This window comes from Pocillopora damicornis, chromosome 9, assembly GCF_964200805.1.
Source record: "Pocillopora damicornis chromosome 9, jaPocDami1.2, whole genome shotgun sequence".
Lineage (NCBI taxonomy): Eukaryota > Metazoa > Cnidaria > Anthozoa > Scleractinia > Pocilloporidae > Pocillopora > Pocillopora damicornis.
Window position 1 is genome coordinate 8,364,942 of NC_142678.1, and position 21,062 is coordinate 8,386,003.

A 21,062-nucleotide genomic window follows, 5' to 3' on the forward strand; every position below is an offset into this window, starting at 1 on the left:
TCTGGAATAGTAGCACAGTTTTTTAATGTAAATTTTATTTTATATATTTTCTCTCAAGCAAGAGGGCAGAATTTCGCGGCTGTTAAAGCCGAAGTTGTTGCACAGGGAAAGTTTTATGTCAACCAACACTCCGCATGTGACTTTAAAATCTCCTGAAATGATTGGTAACAAATCATAGACTAATGAATGTTTTGTGCCGTACAAAAGCCATATATGCTGATTTTAGTAAATCTCCAAAGTAACAAAGGACAAAAGAAAGAAACACTACGATTTCCCATCGACATTTCGCCTACACGCATTTCTCGCGACGTGAAATTAATTTCCATCCCTTAAAATAAAATCTCGAAAATTGTTCACATTTCTTAGCTTCCTTAATCAACCATCATGGATAACGAGCTGTAACATATAGAGGTTTATAACATAGCTAGTAAATTTGTGTAATCAAATTCAATTGCGCGAGCGTGCTTCATATTCCTATTGTGCACGCTCATGACGTCAGCAAACAAATCCCTTGAGAGAAAAAATTTTCCATCGGGTTGAAAATGTTATAAAACAATTGGTTCATACGTCAGCTGTGCGTTCATCGAGATATGAAGCACTTGGGAAGTTTGGAGTGCACTCAAGAAGCTAGAGTTGCTCTCGGTTACCCCTTGAGAAACTCTTATGCATCTTTCGTGCTCTCCAAACTTCCCGCGTGCTTCATATCTCGAAGAACGCACGCTGACGTATGAAGCAGTTGTTAATTATTGGCCCAACTGACCGCTGAGAGCCAGAATTGCGTGACAGGTGTAGTTGATAGAAGCTTCAAGTCATAGTCGCAAATTTATGAAATGATGAATTATAAAGGGTAATTAAATTAGTGTTGTAGCTTTCTGGCAAGGAGAGATAGTTGACCTCAAAGTTATTAAATATTAGATGAATCAAATAAAAACACAGTCATTTCTTTGCCTCTTTTGATTGACAAGCCATCAATTAAATTGACTGATATTTGCATCCTATATTCATTATTGGCTTTTCATATCCTATTTCCAGCTTTGTCTCCTGCATCTAAAAGCTGATAGTAGCCACTTAGAAGCCTGCTGATACTCTACCAACAGTATAAAAAGTGCTACTTTGTTTTGCTGAGAAAGAAATGCAAAATTCCACAAAAACCCAAAAGCTACGAACATATTCAACAACAATCTATTCTTGCCCAGTAATTTGAGCGAGGATTTTTCTTTTCGATTTTATAGAGGGAACTGGGTTTGTGATTGATATGTGTCAGTCAATGAAGTTTCAGTCAGATAGAGAATATTTAGGTCAAAATTATAAAGATACCGGATACTTGAAGAAAAATTCAATGGAATGGAAAATATTTTAAAGAGATGATTGCAGAATATCCAATTGGAACTACAGTGTATAGCAATACAAACTGCTGGAATTAATGGAATACAGGATAGTTAGGCTAATAGTTCATAGGAAATGGTGTACTCAAACTAATTTTTTCTTGGAAACCTGCAAATAATACATTCAAACCTACAATCAAACCTGTTATAAGTAGCCTTTTTGTATTGTCCTCCACCTGACACAAGACACAATAAAATTCCAAACACTACAATCAACAAACCATAATGTAATTGGTGCATTTTAGTTGTTAAACCATTTTTTGTGTGTATTAATTGTGTGTAAACACAATTAATAAAACATCTCTTCTGATCAACCTACATGTATAAATAACAAATTACATGATATGCAACAAATTTGCTTGCTGATAATTTCACTGACAACCTAACTGTATATATATATATATTTTTTTTTTCAGAATTTAATATTTAATTAATTTAATTTAATCTAATATGTTACATGAAAGACACTTTTCTTTACATATCATTCAGAATGCAAAGTTTCTATGAGCAATAGCATATTTTACATTCCATGTATGGTATCTCATGCCTTGGCCAGTTCCTGACTTTTTTGGATAGAATTTGCCATTGCAAAGGCAGACGAAACTTTAGGCACAAGCTGAAACATTTCTTCACACTAAGCCTGAAAAGTTTAGACGTTAAGAAACCATCCAAAGCATCAGGGGTAACGAATGACTAGAAAAATATCCTGAAAATAAAATTGTGAACACCTAAAAATAAAGTTGACATATTGGCCAATGAAATTCTCAAAGACATATCTCCAACGCAATAAATCAGTAGCCTCATAATGTCAACAGTAACCAATAGAAACATTGCCTTTTCTGGTGTTTTCTCATAACATTGCTGGCTGAGAGCGAGGTGAGTAGATTACAGAGGAGTTGTAGACAGTTCAGATCAGTTTTAGACCTTTTATATTTCAGCGGACGGTATAACAGTTTCAGTTTAAACCGCTTTAACACGGAAAGATATAAGGTAAGGGATGAATAATTTCATCTTGGTACAGGAAACTTACTATAAATTTGTCTTGGTGTGACCAGAAGAAAATAAAGTTTTTCTTTACACTCTCTTCTGGCACACAGAACACGAACCGATTTTCCGTGTGTCACACAGGACTTCGAGGCAAATATCCTGTACGAAATACATGAAATTGAATTTCAATTCCCTTTAGTTTTTGTCTTCATAATTACGTTTATGGTAAACATTTTTTGCAAGTAATTTTCATTTTCTAGCATTCTGAAAGTATACAGTTAGAGCTCAAAAAATTTAGTTTGCTCAGAATAGACTGTGACAACCATCAACTCGGCAATTTCAACTTAACAATATTGGGGTTTATTTCTTTCAGTTGCATCAGACATGATGAAACTATTGACCTTGGTTTGTCTCCTTGCCCTTCATATGGAGCGTTGCAAGTCAGATTTTACATGCATTTCCCACCAGGATCCAACAATCGCTTGAATGACGCGGGTGAAAATGTTGCAAACAATACCAGACTCTCTGATTCACAGGTGGGCCGCCCTTATCCAACACTCAATTTACTTGCACAAGCCTAAAAAAAATTAACTCCTTTTTTTTCAGCCCAAATGTTTAGATATATTAGAACATTGCTTCCTTGAAAAGGAGAAATAACGCTCGCCTGAAATGTCGAATTATGTGATCGCAGCGAGACCAGTCTAAATATGGCTAGAGCTTTTCTATTTTAGTTTTAGTCTTGGATTAACTCCAAATTTTTAATTTAAGTAACTTAAAATGTCTTCCCATAATTTCAAGGCTTTAGAGTTCAATTACTCAAACAATAGTCGTGGTTGTTGTCAGTGCTCATAATTCCATGGACTGTAAACGGATCTGCTTTCTAATGGAAGTGTGTATGAGAGGTAGCTTGGAAATTCGTAGGTCTAACAAACTCGTCAGAGCGCATTCTATTTGTCTCTTGAAGTCTAGCAGGTTTTCCGAAGTTCAAAGACGGGGATTTCTAATAGAGAAGTCAAAACCTATTTCTTTCTTAATAGAGTCAGAACTTCCGACAAAAAAAAAAATAATAACATTCATCTCCGTTTATTTTCTTTTTAGAACAACGACAAGTGCGGATACAATGTGGGTGACGAATATGATGATAACCCGAGAGACCCTGAGAACAGACAAGAACCAATGGTAAGGCACACTAATAGTCAGTGAGCTGGAATCGTGGCCAAGGGGTAAAGCCCAGTCAGCGGGGGAACAACACTCTTAGCTACGCCACAGAAACCGCAAGAAACTCCCGTGGAGCAGATCACTAGGCGTGTAAGCTGCCTGACCCTTCTGAAGCAAAACACCTTATTAGATATGCATGTGCATTATATTTTAAAATTAGCTTGTAAAAGTTGTGAAAAACAAAGGTGAAAACTTAATTTTTTTTTTAGGAATTTTACATGAGTAGATGTTCCTCTCATGCGTAAACTGAAGTGGATATCATGCGGACAAATCAGCATGGAGCAGGACCAAAGACTGACGACAGGGTGGAAACACAAGTCATTTTACAGTACATGTGCCAGCCGTTCCCGGATGGAAAGATGCCCACAGGTGATGTGGATGCCGACTACGAATATCACACCATTCGAAATGGTCAAACAGCCACTTCTAACACATTTGCTGACCAATCTCCGGAGTCACATCAAATTTCGAAACATAACGGACTTCATGAGCTGTACAATTACTATCAAGCTTATTATCGCAGATATAGAAATAAAGGTAAGATTTCTGTTTCTCTCTCTCCTTCTCTCTGTGCCTCTATCAATCTTAGTTTAGTATTTGTAAGGTCTTTACCCAAGGGAACAGTTACTGTGGCAACCATCTTACAAGGCAATATTGCTTTCTATCTCTCTCTTTCTCTCTGTGCCTGTATCCATCAATCTTATATTAGTATTTAGAAGGTCTTTACCCAAAGGGAACAGCTATCGTAGCAACCATCTTACAAATCAGAAAGGTATAAATGCATCGAGCAATTTAGTAATTTGTGTTTCAAAACACCAAATCTGCGTGAAATAAATTGTGTTTTACAAAGAATCGATATGTGTTCAGTAACAGAGAATGTTTTTATCCTTCACAGGTGTGTTCACTGCTGACCAACCGCTTGCTGGCGATTTATCAATTTACACACGACAGAATTGTCAAGGTACCATAAGGGGCGTGGACATCCCCGAAGAACGCGATTACTATCCGTACTGGGGACCCACACCATAGAAGGACATTGCTCTCCTTGTCAGCGATGAAAAGACTGAGGGGCTGATGAAGAAATACGTTAATAGTCCCAATTATGGGCTCAAATGTAAGGCATATCACCAGCAATACTCGATCATGGTCGTTTCTATTCCTCTGATACTTATTTCTTACTTTCCATTTTAGATATGTGTATTATGTCTAAAGTGCTGAAAGATTAAACTGACTGCCCCTTAGACAACCAAGGTGTTGTTGCTGAAAAATGTGTGGCCAAATACATCACCAGGGACAGGTGTATAGCGGCTAAAGGACCTTGGCAGGGTTCATCACAAATTACTTGGAGAGGACTGCTGGAGTATTGAGCACTTGTAAAGATGTGGGTGACATGAAGCTGGCAAAAGGCGTGCCCTACGAGGCACATAAGATATCACAAGGATGTGATAACAAAAAACAGTATGTATTCTTGAAGACCTCCTGAGGTCCCTGATCTACGCTCCATCTACCGTCGTCAATCACAACGGAAGGCAATTTTTCCGCTTACAAATGGAGAGTCCCTTGCTTTCCATCTAACACAACACAGCGTTGTGTTATACGGATAAGGTAAGAAAGATCAAATGTATGTTTTGTAAAAGTTTAATATTTTGCACCCTACTTTCAATGGGAAACCAGTCTATTAGTTCGTCCAGGAATTTAAATTCTTAAGCAAGTTAGTGACAGGACTGAATAAATTTCCAAAAGCTACACCAGCTCGTGCTATCTTTTTAAATTGTATAGACCACAATGGTGAATAGCGCTTTTCGTACGCGCTGATTGGCTGGTTTGAAAGTGATTAGCAAGTACAGTACTAATCATCTTCAAGCGCACAAGATCTCGCAGGGATATGATAATAAGAAACAATATCTTCTTCTCAACAGACCTCCTCAAGTGATCTACGCTCCATCCACCGTCGTCAACCACAATGGAATCAACATGGAAGGCAATTATCACCAAGTAAAGAAAAATATTAAATCAAAATATGAAGAGTCACACACTGGGCCAGCTTATCAACATTAAAGTTTATTCCATGATAACCACACCGGGTTAAACTCACATCTAACCATGTACATCAAACTTGCCCAAAGAATTTGATAGAGTGTGACGCTACGATCCTCCCCTCTACAGTCTTCGCTTCTGGCTCAAGAAATTTTTGCTCTATAATCTTTATCGATCTTAAAACTTGATGCAACTTTAACTGAAATGATAAAATTCCTGTCAATTCTTTTAATAATTTATTAAGAATTTACTTAAGAACTGTAATTTAAAAATTACAATTTGGAATGACATTCTGTATATTTAGACTAACACTGTTATAAAAAGGTATTCAAAAAAGAGAGAACCTTTCATAAATGCAATTGCAAGTACAAAATACACTTGCTTTTATTAAAGTAGAGTTCTTTTATGAGTATTTACATTTACAAAGGCAATAACATTCAGCCTCAGGAACAAAACCTCTTTTGTGTTCCATCCCACCTGGTGTTTAAATAATTTTTTTTGTCCTTAATGATGTGTTGACGATAAGGTCGTAATTCATGACTCATCTAAAGTAGATTTAAACTCGAGATTAGACATTTTTTTTTTACGCTTCGTGCTCTTGCCGGGTATAAATCATACTTAATTAGTAGCGTTAGACAGCGCTTTATCTCTTCAGCGGAGCCTTTTCAATATTTCTGAGATATTCCTTCTTTCTTCAGATGTTAAATAGATGAGTTCCTAGCAGTACTACACAAGGCATAGTACTCTTCCTTGGGGGATACCAATCTATCAAATGTCACTCCCTTCCCAGTAGTTCTTCTTGTACTCTTTCATATCACTGGCTGGATAGATGCATTGTAGAACTCAAGCCGAGTGTCCTCCTGCCCAGGAATAAAACGCACTGAACCTTAAAGGCTTAAACTCGGTAATTTTTAGCTGATGTTCAGCCTGGGAACCATTTGGCTACTGAATCGCGAATGGCAGAGCTCCATAAAGTCAAAAGAAAACCGACACTTTTCTACCCTTCATCAAATTAAACTTGTGAGTCTAAAGGATAAATTTAAAATCTGTAGCTAGTAATTTACAATCCAAGTTAATTTTCTCCATCCAAAAGTGAGCTCCATGGAGTCCTATTCATTTTACTGCTATCGAGGAGGAGAAATATGTAGAATTGTCACCTGTCGTTTGAAGGACGACACTTCATCACAAATTAAATTTACCATGCCATCCGTTGGCCATCAAATCTAAGAACTGCTCTTAGAAACTAAGGCCTAGTTTATACGTCGCGCTACAGTCGAATTTAATTCAGACGAATTTAATTCCATTAAATTCGTCGTTCCGTCGACATAAATCGTGGCGTGGTTTTATGCGTCGAAATCAATACGGTCGAATTTAATTCTCTTCCCAAATGCAGTGTCTCTGGTCAGAGGTGTCATTTTGAAACAAACATGTCGCGGGCTAAAGCTCTGAAAACAATTTTCCCCGAGAAAATTTCCAGGGAAAGACAACGGCGACGTCAATTACGGCGTAATATGGTTACATTAGTGTTAATGAGGAAAAGGTTTATCGTACGACTTTGTTTGCTGACGTGTCTCCTGTTACAGTCAAGTGAAGATTAAATTAGCGCTCGAAGACCTCGCAGTTGTCGTCGCAGTCATAAAAACACAGGTTGGTGGGAATTGGTCTGGGCGTCCTATGATGAAGGAAGATTTAAGAAAACCTTTCGTGTATCAAGGAATACGTTTAACTTAATTTTGAAGAGTATTCGACCTGATATTGAGAAAGATTTTGTCACAGAGCAGCCCGTTTCTTCCGAATGTAGGCTGGCTATATGTCTTTACAGATTAGGCAGAGGTGACTACCTATACACCATTGCGGAACTGTTTGGCCTTTGTGTGACGACCGTTCACAAAATCATAGAGGAAGTATGTGAAGCGATCATAAGAAACCTGCGGAAACCTTCGGTGCAAGCGCATTTTCCAATCACCAAACAGAATATTATGGAGAAAATGGTGGATATGACAGCGTTTTGGCAAATCCCCTGCGCCTGGGGTGCTGTAGATGGGTGCCACATCCCCATTCAGTGCCCTCCTGGCGGTCTGGAAGCCTGTAAAGAGTATCATAACTTTAAGAACTTTTATTCAATAGTATTGATGGCCATTGTAGATGCACAGGATCGTTTCATCTGGGCAAGTGTTGGTTTTCCAGGAAATTCACACGATTCCATCATTTTCCAGTCCACTGATTTGTGGCACAACATTACTGAAAACAACATCATACCATCAATTTCTCAAGTTATTGAAGGTACCGAGGTTTACCCTATGATTTTGGGCGATTCTGCTTTCCCATTCAGAGTGTGGTTAATGAAACCATATGGTAATGCTAACCTTACACCTGAAGAGGGCTATTTTAACTATCGTCTAAGCCGCGCAAGAATGGTAACTGAGCGAGCCTATGGACAACTGAAGAGCAGGTGGAGAGTTTTGTATCGAAAGCTAGAATGTAGACCAGATTCGGTGAAACTGGCCGCGCTCGCGTGTATTGTACTTCACAACATCTGCATTACCACAAAGGACAGCCTTCCTGCCCAACTGGATTTGTCAATTGATCCTTTCACACAAAAGAAAAGGTCCAGAGAAGAAATACGAGACCTGTTGCAGATGCGCAACTGCCCTAAGAGAAAGGATTCATCTCGCAAAGCTGGAGCAATACGGGAGGCTCTGACAAGGAAAATGTGGCAGGAAAAAGAAGCAAACGAACTGGAAATGAAGACGTGATTAAAACAATTTTTTGTCATCCATGTTATTTTCAAAGTTCTCCATAGATTGTAACAAATAAATCACTTCACATTTCAGGTAAACTTAATAAAAGCAACAGTGTTTTGTTCCATAAAATATTCAACGCCCCTGTGAAGTTTTTTGTTAGACCTCAAACTCCCGCTAACTCCGGCAACCGTCTTAAACTTTAGCGCGTACTTCAAGAACCTGCTACTTGCCTTCACGCCGGAACGCGAGTTCTACGCTCTTAATCCACGGGGGTAGAAATTAATATTTTGTGGAACTGTCTCAATTTCAACTTAGGCATTACATGTACAAGCCCTGAAAATCGGCATTATATGAAAAACTCGCTTACTTCACTATTACATTTCTTTTCAGTACACATAACAGAAAAAAGAAACAAATTTGACCAAAGGTACTGAATGTCATGACATTCCTAATACGTTTGTTGCATTACTTCTCATCAATGCTTTAAGCGACCCATTTTAAATGCAAGTTAGAAAGGCACAGGTCTCGAGTTCATGTTCAAGCAAGCAATGATAGTCATTGGATCAAAGAATACTATTAATATGACATTACGTTGCATCATTGTATATTTTTCAGACATTACATACAGTACCATGAGATAAACACTGTTATGATGAGAATTGCAATACTGTAATTCAGTTGTTATTTCATTTGTTAAAGAAATGTATTGATTCTTTCACCATATTATTTTCCTTTGTTTTCCAACTTTTGTAATATAATTTCAAACAAATTAACAAAGGGATATAAAAAAATGAACGAAAAGATTCAAAGTGAAACACAACATTTGAAAGATTTGTAAACCATAATGTACATTTCAGTAATACACATTATGATATCCTGTTCCTTTCATGTTTTTGAGGGAACAAATTTGAAAGGGTATCTACACTGTCACCAGATGAGATGTATTTAGGCTCATTTATAGGAAGGGTAGCCTTGAGGAGACAGCAGTACTTGTTTTCCATTGCACAAGTTTTTGTTTTGACTACTCATAACCACAAAGTAAACATTAAACAGAGAATTATTGAGGATCATATCTTGACAACCAAAACATAACAAACTACCTATGGTGGTATCTCAGTGCAAAGGAACTACATGGGAACTCAGGTAATATTGTTAATATCTCTGCTGTCAAAAATTAAATAGTTTGGCCTGCACCTGTACATAATTTGCATCCACTTCAGGAACATTGCCAGGTATACCTTATAAGTTGGCTATCAGCTCATTCAATCAATTATGACAGTTAACGGTACAAAACTAATACTGGTCGGACATGATCACCACATTGTTGATATTTGCTATAAAGTGTGTTCTCAAAGTGCCTTTAACACCCCCCCCCCCCTCCCCACCAACTGTTTCCCCCAATTTTTCCCTCAAATAAATATTTGTATTTTTCTCTCAAATAAATATTTGTATTTTTCTGAGCAAAATTCCACTGTTTTGTCTTAATTTGCTTAAGACCTAGATTTTTATGGATAACAACAACGACCAACTTGGACCACAAGAAGCATGGCTTCCTTCCTGTTTGACATCACAGACTGCTTTCAAAGCATTTTTGCACTGCAAAGCAGTTTGTGATGTCATGAACAAGGAATAGATCCATGCCCCTCACAGCTTGGTTGTGTTCGAGATAAAAACAGACTTAATTTGCAAATTCTATTAAAAAACCAACATTTAAACAAAATGCTACACTTCTTGAACCATCATATCAGTGCAATATTGAGATTTCTGCTGGTGGAAAAAGATTATTTGAGTTATAGGCACTTCAAGACCATAGTGTAGAAGGCTCTTTTCAAAGCAGTTCCAAAATAACTTTAAAATATTAGAGTGCAAGCCAAGACCCTTTCAAAATTGGTACAACTGTAAAACACCAGATTGTCCTTGTCAAGTCATAGTTGACTGAACGTGATGTAGGAGAGACTGCTCATCATTTTTTGGAGCAGATGGCATCAATGATGTGTACCCAAAGGATGGGGTACTTGGGTGACTGCTGCTAGCTCTGAGATTGGACACAGATTGTTGTGCAAAGTTATGGCTTTGATGATGAAAATCATCAGAATAAGAACTGCTATAAGGATGGAAACTACCATGGGGTTGCATGTTTGGATTGTTGTTGGGTGTTAGTAGGCCACACATCAACTGGAAGTACCTCAATTCCTGTTCTCTAGACTGCTTCATATCTTCCCTTAAAATTTGCAAAAGTTCTTTGGTGGGATCATTCTCAATAGTACTTTGAAGTAGTTCAACAGCTTTTGCCATCTGCTCAGCTTTAGCTCTTTTAGAGGCAGGTTTCTTTGCCAAGAAACGTTTACCCTTGGATGGGACTTCTCCACTGCTATCCATAAGGCTGGATGAAGTGCTTGCACAGTCATCATCATCACCATCAACTTCTTGATCATTCTTGCTGGTATCTTGCTTGTCTACATTTCCAATATGTACAGAGGGTTCACATGCATTTTCTCGTTGACATGAATCTTTAGTTTTAACAAGTACATAAAGAAGGTCAAACCATTCACCATATCCCCGTTCTTCAACAAACCTTTCAATACCTGAAGCAGTTTTCATTGTCATGCAGATCTGCTTACACGTACTAATGCATGACTTAAATTTATTTCTCATTTGTTGCACTTGGAAAGGAAAATCACTCCCGGTGGTCTTATTGTATTCGACGTTCAGCCGTTTCCGCACCATCTCATAAGCTTCAGTGTTGCTTGCTTTCTTAGTATTGCAAAATATCAGTTTCTTGACCAGCTGGTCATCATTAACAATGATATTTACCATCTCAGTGATGTGATCTTCTTTCCAAGTCGCTCTCCGCCCAATTCTTTTCTTCCTTTTCCCACATTCAGAACTCACCATTTCACCTTCCTCGATGAAATCTGACTCTTCTTCTTCTTCTTCGCGAATACATGTTGTAAGATCCCTCTGACCATGGTCTTTGTCATCCACTTCGCTCTGACAATCTTTGACAAGCTTTTCTGTACAAAGAGCACACTTGAGACAATACCCAACACGTTTATTTGGTTGCCAGCCGGTAGCTTCTTCATTAACTTCAGGAATCGAACATTCCGATCGAACACATACACTTTTACCACACGTTATACAAGAACACTTCGTTTGTCTCTCACAATTACTGCAAGAAAATGACAAACTTTTCCTCCAAAGCGCCATGGCTATGAACTACAACGTAAACTCGCGCGGAAGTGCCCAAGAGGAATTTCTGCGCATGCGGAATACTTGAAAAGCTCGCCACGGGTCGCTGCGGGCTCGCCAAAATAGATTGAAATACATTAAGAAAATGTATGCATTTCATTCGACGCGAAGCTTGCGCGACGTTAAAACTGAAGACGCTTTATCGATATTTTATCCATCTTACCAAGACGGATAAAACGTCTAGGACGAATTTAATTTACCAGACGAATTTAATTCGTTTTAGACGTCGCGCTATCGTCGAATTTAATTGCTTGTGGGACCTTGAATTAAATTCGTCTGAATTAAATTCGACCGTAGCGCGACGTATAAACTAGGCTTAAGACGTTATAGCTTAGTATCATAGTTATGTGAATTAGTGGTGTCCATATTTGTTCGTTGCGCGGAATCTCTGGCTTTCTCTTAATAAGGATTCACGTTGTCGTCAAATTCCTTCGAAGGAGTAAACTTAGAGCAGCATTTTTGAAGCTCTAATTTGAACATAGGTAACTGAAAGGCTTAAAGTATAGGATTTACCATGGAGTTGAAGTATTGCAAAGTCTTTACAATTAGTAAAGTATAGTATTAGTGGTCACTGGCTACATCTTCAATTGAAGACCATCCAAACACAGCGCTACAAATAATTATAGGTAGCTAACAGAAAGCAGAAACGACAGTTTCAATTAACAATGTGTTATTTAGTTTCTTATTTTGCTGCGCTCGAATTCCGGGAAAATTCTGCCGCGTTTGTTGGCGAATGAGTACATACGAGGCACAGGTGATCGCTAAGGAAAAAAAAAGTCACTAATACCACAATTATGGAAGAGGATTTGGAAAGATGAATCGCATTTTTGAAACTGAAAGGAAGTAAAAAAGGAACATTATTGCCGCCAGTATCCACACAAATGCAAAGCTGTAGATATAACTTCTGATGCTTAGCGTGCGATGAGAACATCAAGACTCAGCTCCGATTTGTTTCCCCGAGAAATTTAGATGTACTGTATCACTGACTCAGTACGAGATGTTGGCCACTGATTCAATTCAAATCTCATCAGCCCTTTAGCCCAGTCTTATCCTAGTCTTCCTTAAGAATAAAAATGAAAATCCCTTAATCAACATGCATTTACGAAGAGTCTCATTCAGTCTTTTTCATCTCTGGTGTAAAGAGGCTTTTATCAAATCAGTTTACATCAGACGACAAACGATGATCCCAACTCCTTTGATTGATCCCCTTTTAGAATAATTCGAATTAAGTATCCAGTATTACATACATTCTATGAACCAGTTCACAATATGGGCGTTGTTGGTTTTTGGCATTGCCATCTTAAGTAGCCCGGTGAAACTTTCTGCGATCTTTTTTAAAGGAAAGCAAATACAAATTACAAATCCTGAAGTAAAGAAGTTTGATTACTTGGTAATGACATGTATTTGTTTGGGCAAACTAGGATCTACTAGCGAGTTTTCCTTTCTGGTCGTTTCATAATAAATTTAATTTGCGCCCTTGATTATTACAGAAACGCGTTATGAACAATTTAGGAAATTCTGCAATGATACTTTGTACTGATCTCCATTAATTAGGACTCGATGTAAAAGATAAATGATGACTTGAACTAAAGACACTCTAAGTCGTAGCCAGGGTAATTAGGAAACACTCCTTACAAAAATTAAAATTTCCGGGGGCCAATACTTTGCTCAGAGAAAGAGTTGCCAGGGCTGCAACGCATAATTTCATCATAGAGAAGCTCAAATTGTTTATTGAAATCGCCGAAGGTGGGAAGAGGAAATCGCGTAAGAAGAGCTCGAGTCATACGAAAAAAGAACATGGGATACACAGGGCACCCAAAAGCTCTCTCTCAGCTTTATATTCCAGTAGTTTATTTTCGCACTTGCTGCATGTGTAGCGCAAAAAAGTGCCTCACGCGATTCATTCATCACGTGCGCAAACCTATGCGAAGATACAGCAAACATAATAACATCTGCAATCAATTAGTTCGTGTCAGTGTAATATGTCACATGAAAGACACTTTTCTTTACATATAATTCAGAATGCAAAGTTTCTATGAGCAACAGCACGCGCTTTGTATATTTACTTTCCACGTATGGTATCTCAGGCCTTGGCCAGTTCCTGACTTCTTTCGGTAGAAATTGTCACTGCAAAAGCAGACGAAACTTTAAGCACAAGCTCAAACATTGCTTTACACTAAGCAAAAAAATTGTAGACGTTAAGAAACCATCCGAAGCATTAGACGAAACGAATAACTAGAAAAATGTCTTGAAAATTTAACTGCGCACACCAACAAATAAAGTTGATAGATTGGCTAATGAGATACTCCAAGTCATTTCTCCAACGCAATAAATCAGCGAGTTCACAATGTCAACAGCAACCAATAGACACATTGCCTTTTCTAAATGTTTTTCTTAAAACAATGCTTTGAGAGTTAGTTGGGCAGATTGCTCATGAGTTCGAAACAGTAAGGATCAGTCTTAGACCTTTAAGTTCAGTAAATGTTATAGTACTTTTAAAACAGTAAGTTTAAAAAGACATAAGGTAAGGAATGAAGGACTTATTTTATCTCAATGTAGAAACGTAACACAGATGTTTCTTGATAAATGAAATGAAATGTCTTTTTTACTTTACACCCCATCAAGGCACACGGAAGACAAGCCGCTATCGAGAAAAGGGCGAAAATCAGCTACTTCGTGCGCCACATAGGACATCGAGGTAGATATTCTCTAAGCAATTCACGACCCTAAATTTAGTTTCTTTCTATGTTACACATAATTAAGTTTTATGGTATACACTTATCGAAAGCAATTTTCAAAATTTCCAGCGTTCTGAAAGAACATAGTCAAAAGTCAATCATAATTCATTCTGAAATAAATTTTATTTTGAAAAATTGAAATTGTCTTTTTCTGCAATGGCGTAAATTGCACTTCCCCTGTGAAGATTATTGCATTACTCGAGAATATACTTTAAAATCTTCACTCGATTTCAGTTTGACAATTTTAAAGTTTGTTTCTTTCAGTTACACCAGACATAATGAAGCTATTGATCTTGGTTTGTCTCCTTGCCCTTCATACGAAGCCTTGCAAGTCAGATTTATACATGCATTTCCCGCCAGGATCCAATAATCGCTTGAATGGCGCGGGTGAAAACGTTGCAAACAATGCCAGACTCTTTGATTCACAGGTAGGCCGCCCCTATCCAAGACTTGATTTACTTGCAAAAGCCTAAAATATTAACATCTTTTTTCGGCCCAAACGTTTAGATATATTAGAGTATTGCTTCCTTGAAAAGGAGAAATAACGCTAGTCTGAAATTTCAAATTTTGTGATTGGCGCGAGACCAATCTAAACAGAGCTTTCCCATTTTAGTTTTAGTCTTGGATGAACGCCATATATACCTTAAAAGAAGAAGCTTAAAATGTCCTCATAATTTCAAGGCTTTAACGTTTGATTACTCAAACAGTAGTCGTAGGTGTTTTTATGTTCATAATTCCCTGGACCGTAAATGGATCTGCTTTCTCATGGAGGAGCGCACGAAAGTTAACTTAAAAAATCTTGGGTCTAATCAACTCGTTAGAGCGCATTCAATTTGTCTCTTAAAGTTCCGAAGTTCAAAGTTGGGGATTTCTAGGGGAGAGCGGTCTAAACCTTTTAGGTAGAAATGTGGTTAATATATTTTTTACCTCAACTCAGCCCAACCTGTTTATTTCTTAGTAGAGTCAGAACTTCTGACAAAAAAACATTCATCTCTTTTTACTTTGTTTTTAGAACAACGACAAGTGCGGATACAATGTGGGTGACAAATATGATGATAACCCCGGAGATAATATCAACGAGAAAAGACAAGAACCAATGGTAAGGCAAGGCAAACCTTAGGTGCTATTAGCTTGGTTTGTAACATGTATGATACTAAAGTGTCGTGCAGAGTATGGGAGAAGATGAATCAAGGTAAAAAGCCCGAGGGGGGAAGCCCTGTCATCGGGGGAACAACACTCTTAGTTACACCACAGAAACCGCGAGAAACTCCTATGGAACGGATCACTAGGTGTGTAAGGTGCCCGACCCTTCTGAAGCAAAGTACATTTTTTAGATGTGCATATGCACTATATTTTACAATTATCTGGTAAAAGTTGAAAAAATCAAACAAAGTTGTATATTTTAATTTTTTTGTTTTTTTGAGGAATTTTACATGAGCGGATGCTCCTCTCATGCAAAAACTGAAGTGGATATCATGTGGACAAATCAGCATGGAACAGGACCAAAGACTGACGACAGGGTGGAAACACAAGTCATCTTACAGTACATGTGCCAACCGTTCCCGGGGGGCGAGATGCCCACTGGTGATGTGGATGCCGACTACGAATATCACACCATTCGAAATGGTCAAACAGCCACTTCTAACACATTTGCTGACCAATCTCCGGAGTCACATCAAATTTCGAAACATAACGGACTTCATGAGCCGTACAACTATTATCAGGCCTACTATCGCAGATATAGAAATAAAGGTATGATTGCTGTTTATCTCTCTCTCTCCTTCTCTCTGTACCTCTATCTATCAATCTTAGTTTAGAATTTATGAGGTCTTTACCCAAAGGGAACAGTTACTGTGGCAACCATCTTACAAGGTAAGATTGCCGTTTCTCTCTCTCCTCCTCTCTGAGCCTCTCTTTACCCAAAGGGAACCGTTACTGTGGCAACCATCTTACAAATCAGAAAAGTATAAAGACATCGAACAATTAAACAATTTGTATTTCAAAACACCAAATCTGCGTGAAATAAATTGTGTTTTACCAGGAATCTATCTGTCCTTTAAAAGAGAATATTTTTATCCTTTACAGGTTTGTTCACCGCTGACCAGCAGCTTGCTGGCGATTTACCTATTTACACGCGGCAGAATAGTCAAGGTACCATAAGGGGAATGGAGGTCCCTGAAGAACGCGATTACTATCCATACTGGGGACCCACACCATGGAAGGATATTGCTATCCTTGTCAGCGATGGAAAGACTGAGGAGTTGATGAAGAGATATGTTAATAGTTCCAATTATGGGCTCAAATGTAAGGCACATCACCAGCAATACTCGATCATGATCGTTTCTATTCCTCTGATACTTATTTCTTACTTTCCATTTTAGATATGTGCATTATGCCAAAAGGGCTAAAAGATCAAACTGACTGCCCCCCAGACAACCAAGGTGTTGTTGCTGAAAAATGTGTGGCCAAATACATCACCAGGGACAGGTGTATAGCGGCCAAAGGAACTTGGACAGGGTTCATCACAAATTACTTGGAGAGGACTGCCGGAGTATTGAGCACTTGTAAAGGTGTGGGTGACATGAAGCTGGCAAAAGGCGTGCCCTACGAAGCACACAAGATATCACAAGGATGTGATAACAAGAGACAGTTTGTTCTTCTCGAGAGACCTCCTGAAGTGATCTACGCCCCATCTACCGCCGTCAACCACAATGGAATCAACATGGAAGGCAAATTTTCCTCTTACAAATGGAAAGTCCCTTGCTTCCCATCCAACACAACACAGCGTTGTGTTATACGGTTAAGGTGAGAAAGATCAAATGTATGTTTTATAAAAGTTTGATATTTAGCATCCTACTTTCAATGGATAATCACATTCTATTAACTCGTCCACGAATTCAAATTCTTAAGCAAGTTGGTGACAGGACTGAATAAATTTCCAAAAGCTACATCAGTTTGTACTGTCTTCAAATGTTATCAAATTGTATAGACCACAGAGGTGAATAGTGGTTTACGTGTGTGCCGATTGGCTGGTTTTGGAAGTTTTTAGCAAGTACAGCGCTAATCATCTTCGAGCAGCCGAAGAGACAAAATACCCTGTCTGCAATTTAATTTCCGACCGTTTTTTGGTATATTGACAGAAAAAAACTGATTTTTTTTTTGTTCCTGTGTGGTATATATACTAAAACAATTTTTCACCTCAGTGTCGGTGCAAGTAGTGTTTATTACCCCCAGTTCAGTGAATGATTGATATACATATATCTATGTTTTTCTAGATACAACATCACCACTGATGACGTACCAAGGGAATTCAATGCTTATCATAATTACAAGTAGGTGTCGATATCTTGCGCTCTTATTTCTTGATTTACTAAGGACTTTAGAAAAAAGTGTTCGAAACATGCTGCAAATTTGGCAAGCTAATGTCAGAATCAACACACGGAAATCTACAGTAAGTTAACAGCACAAGTTAAAAAGGGACCCGTGAACCAGTTTAGAATGGAAGGTACTACTTGGCTAAGTAAAGAAGAATAGCTCCTAAATAATTCCAAATTTTAGCCTTTACACATTTTAGAGCAGCGCTTAGAACATTGCGTGACGGTTGATTTTGTATTTGCAGACTCGAAAATAACCCGAAAACAAAATCCGTTGATAAAACAGAGCTACAACTGGCCTTGAATACCGCACAAGTCGGGAGAACCTTCCAAGACAGAAGTCATGTGATCCTCCTCAAACCGCGAAACATAATGCAACCGGAACATCAGAATCGCACCATTCGTTACATCGGGGGGATTGGAAAAAGAGGAAACATTGTACAGACCTATCCTGCCATGGAATATCGTTTTTTTCCTGAACGCATCACTGTCACAACAGAGGAAATTGTGTGTTTCGTCTGGTCTGGTATGAAGAAAAGCCTTTATTTAGCATGTTGAATTAAAACTTTTTCTGCAAAAATTAGCTGTAGCTGAAAGAGAAATTTTCGACTGTCGTTGTATCCTTTTGTTTCACAATTTCCTCAATCCTCATCCCATTAATTTATAAACTCTTATTGTACAGACACATGCATATCATGTTGTACCAAAATTGCATCAAAAATTAATTTTTGCTATTTCTTTTGGTTCTTAAGGTTCTAACAACAATCCTCAGCACTATGATGGACAAGGAACAGCTGGTAAGAAATTGGTGGACATATCTATCACAATTATTGTCAGTAACATAAAATAATGGCCAGATCACACTTATGTTACTGCCATGATCCTGGATGAGAAAAAATGGACGCAGTTTACTCAAAACTTTGCGTTTTCTTTCCCAGGAACGGATCGCACAAACGTGTGTTGGATTAAGGAAGGGTGCAAAACTCTGGCGCCGAAATCTTGTTCCAGGCTCCCCTTTGACGTCGTTGAATACGTTGAAAGATTTGACAGCTACACTTTGAATCTTCACCTCAACAGGGGGTGTTTAGCCCGTGACAAACCACTGGATTCTCAACTCAATAATGCCCCAGCCTCCTGCAACCCACCGTGCTTCCGCATTACGAAGCCTGGGGATTACTGTTACATGGGTACGCGCAATAACAATTTCTCCAATCGACGTCACATTGGTCAGATTACTGTCATCAAACCTGCAAAGTGATATAACATTACATGCTATAGCTAAATTCAGGATCATTACTCGATGGCGTAGGTTTTTCAATGTTGAGAATTTCGTGGCAAAAAATAAAACGCGGAAATAAGGGCATTTATGTTTAGTTCACGGTTGTACTTCATTTTTACGAAAGGTGTTGGTTTTGCGAACAGTTATCTTGAAAAATAAAGTGAGAAATTATGGGTTATATGTGCATTCGTGACTAATTTTCTTAGTGGATGACCTTTTAAGATGCAATTCGTTTTAATTTCTCAAGCATTTAGCGAATTAATATCAATGAGAAATCAAGACAATAGCTTATATTTCAAAATTACTTTATAAGTACAGCGACATGGGCAACCTCTTGTGTTAACTTCCGCATATGCAATTAATTAGGCCTTCCTGTAGTGACCGCCTAGGCGTCAATAGGAACATCTACACAAGTGTTAGTAGTATAGCAGGTAATTTAGTGTTAACAACTGGGTTGAAAACGTAAATTAGCCACCTTAAAGGGTAAAAAAGCTGACGTTTCGAGCGTTAGCCCTTCGTCAGAGCGATGACGAAGGGCTAACGCTCGAAACGTCAGCTTTTTTACCCTTTACGGTGGCTAATTTACGTTTTCAACCCAGTTGTTAACACTTAATTACCTGCTATACTCTCCCACCGACGCAGCACCACAGTTTCTTTAGAAACTTACCCCTTTATTCTTATGTTAGTAGTATATGTCAGTAGTATGGCTCATAACCAATCACAGAGCAGTATTTTGTACCTCACGACCCATTTTCACCGATCACAATGCGTAAATGAGCCACACCCCAAAACTTGAAAAAACAACGTCTAATTATTCACCTAACCATGGTAAGACCAAAAACCTCTTGAGACTTAAATTGAGAACATCAAGACTCAGCACCGATTTGTTTCCCTGAGAAATTTAGATGTACTGTATCACTGATTCAGTACGGGCTGTTGGCCAATGATCCAATTCAAATCTCATCGGCCCTTAAGCCCAGTCTTATCCTAGTCTTCCTTAAGAGTAAAATGAAAATTCCTTCATTAACATGCATTTACGAAGAGTCTCATTCTGTCTTTTTCATCTCTGGTGTAAAGAGGCTTTTATCAAATCAGTTTACATCAGACGACAAACGATGATCCCAACTCCTTTGATTAATCCCCTTTTAGAATAATTCGAATTAAGTATCCATTATTACATACATTCTATGAACCAGTTCACAATATGGGCGTTGTTGGTTTTTGGCATTGCCATCTTAAGTAGCCCGGTGAAACTTTCTGCGATCTTTTTTAAAGGAAAGCAAATACAAATTACAAATCCTGAAGTAAAGAAGTTTGATTACTTCATAATGAAATGTATTTGTTTGGGTGAACCAGGATCTATTAACGAGTTCTCCTTTCTGATCGTTTCATAATAAATTTAATTTGCGCCCTTGATTATTACAGAAACGCGTTATGAACAATTTAGGAAATTCTGCTGTGATACTTTGCACTGATCTCCATTAATTAGGACTCGATGTAAAAGATAAGTGATGACTTGAACTAAAGACACTCTAAGTCGTAGCCACGGCAATTAGGAAACACTCCTTGCAAAAATTTCCGAGAGCCAATACTTTGCTCAGAGAAAGAGTTGCCAGGGCTGCAACGCATAATTTCATCATAGAGAAGCTCAAATTGTTTATTGAAATCGCCGAAGGTGGGAAGAGGAAATCGCGTAAGAAGAGCTCGAGTCATACGAAAAAAGAACATGGGATACACAGGGCACCCAAAAGCTCCCTCTCAGCTTAATATTCCAGTAGTTTATTTTCGCACTTACTTCATGTGTGGCGTAAAAAAGTGCCTCACGCGATTCATTCATCACGTGCGCAAACCTATGCGAAGATACAGCAAACATAATAACATCTGCAATCAATTAGTTCGTGTCAGTGTAATATGTCACACGAAAGACACTTTTCTTTATATATTATTCAGAATGTAAACCTTCTATGAGCAACATGGAAATTAATTCGTGTCAGTACAATTAGTTCCACGAAAGACACTTTTCTATACATATAATTCAGTTCAAGTGATAA

General features: G+C 38.2%; 2 protein-coding genes and 1 pseudogene across 5 annotated transcripts; 2 read left to right on the top strand and 1 right to left on the bottom strand.

The window, feature by feature from the left end:
• Nucleotides 1-1,848: 1,848 nt before the first annotated feature.
• LOC113666400 (protein DD3-3-like) lies at nucleotides 1,849-4,619 on the top strand (annotated as a pseudogene). The gene is made up of 4 exons (XR_016179923.1): nucleotides 1,849-2,908; nucleotides 3,471-3,551; nucleotides 3,800-4,127; nucleotides 4,486-4,619. The product of XR_016179923.1 is annotated as a protein DD3-3-like (transcript).
• LOC113666383 (protein DD3-3) lies at nucleotides 4,491-19,189 on the top strand. 3 transcript variants are annotated; one of them, XM_089182744.1, is made up of 13 exons: nucleotides 4,491-4,704; nucleotides 4,782-5,195; nucleotides 5,510-5,585; nucleotides 14,246-14,318; nucleotides 14,623-14,786; nucleotides 15,371-15,457; nucleotides 15,783-16,110; nucleotides 16,444-16,662; nucleotides 16,740-17,163; nucleotides 17,634-17,690; nucleotides 17,978-18,258; nucleotides 18,485-18,529; nucleotides 18,671-19,189. In XM_089182744.1, exons 3-13 carry the CDS (start codon nucleotides 5,565-5,567, stop codon nucleotides 18,988-18,990), a joined length of 2,019 nt encoding a protein of 672 aa, XP_089038870.1. In that variant the 5' UTR covers nucleotides 4,491-4,704; nucleotides 4,782-5,195; nucleotides 5,510-5,564; the 3' UTR covers nucleotides 18,991-19,189. The 3 variants fall into 3 exon arrangements, with proteins under 3 accessions (XP_089038870.1, XP_089038869.1, XP_089038871.1); XM_089182743.1 differs by having other exon boundaries at nucleotides 4,504-5,195; XM_089182745.1 differs by lacking the exons at nucleotides 4,491-4,704; nucleotides 4,782-5,195; nucleotides 5,510-5,585 and adding an exon at nucleotides 13,979-14,144.
• On the bottom strand, nucleotides 8,376-11,935 carry LOC149039948 (uncharacterized). Its single transcript, XM_089182746.1, has one exon. The coding sequence runs from the start codon at nucleotides 11,576-11,578 to the stop codon at nucleotides 10,292-10,294; it is 1,287 nt and encodes a 428-aa protein (XP_089038872.1). The 5' UTR covers nucleotides 11,579-11,935; the 3' UTR covers nucleotides 8,376-10,291.
• Nucleotides 19,190-21,062: the final 1,873 nt, after the last annotated feature.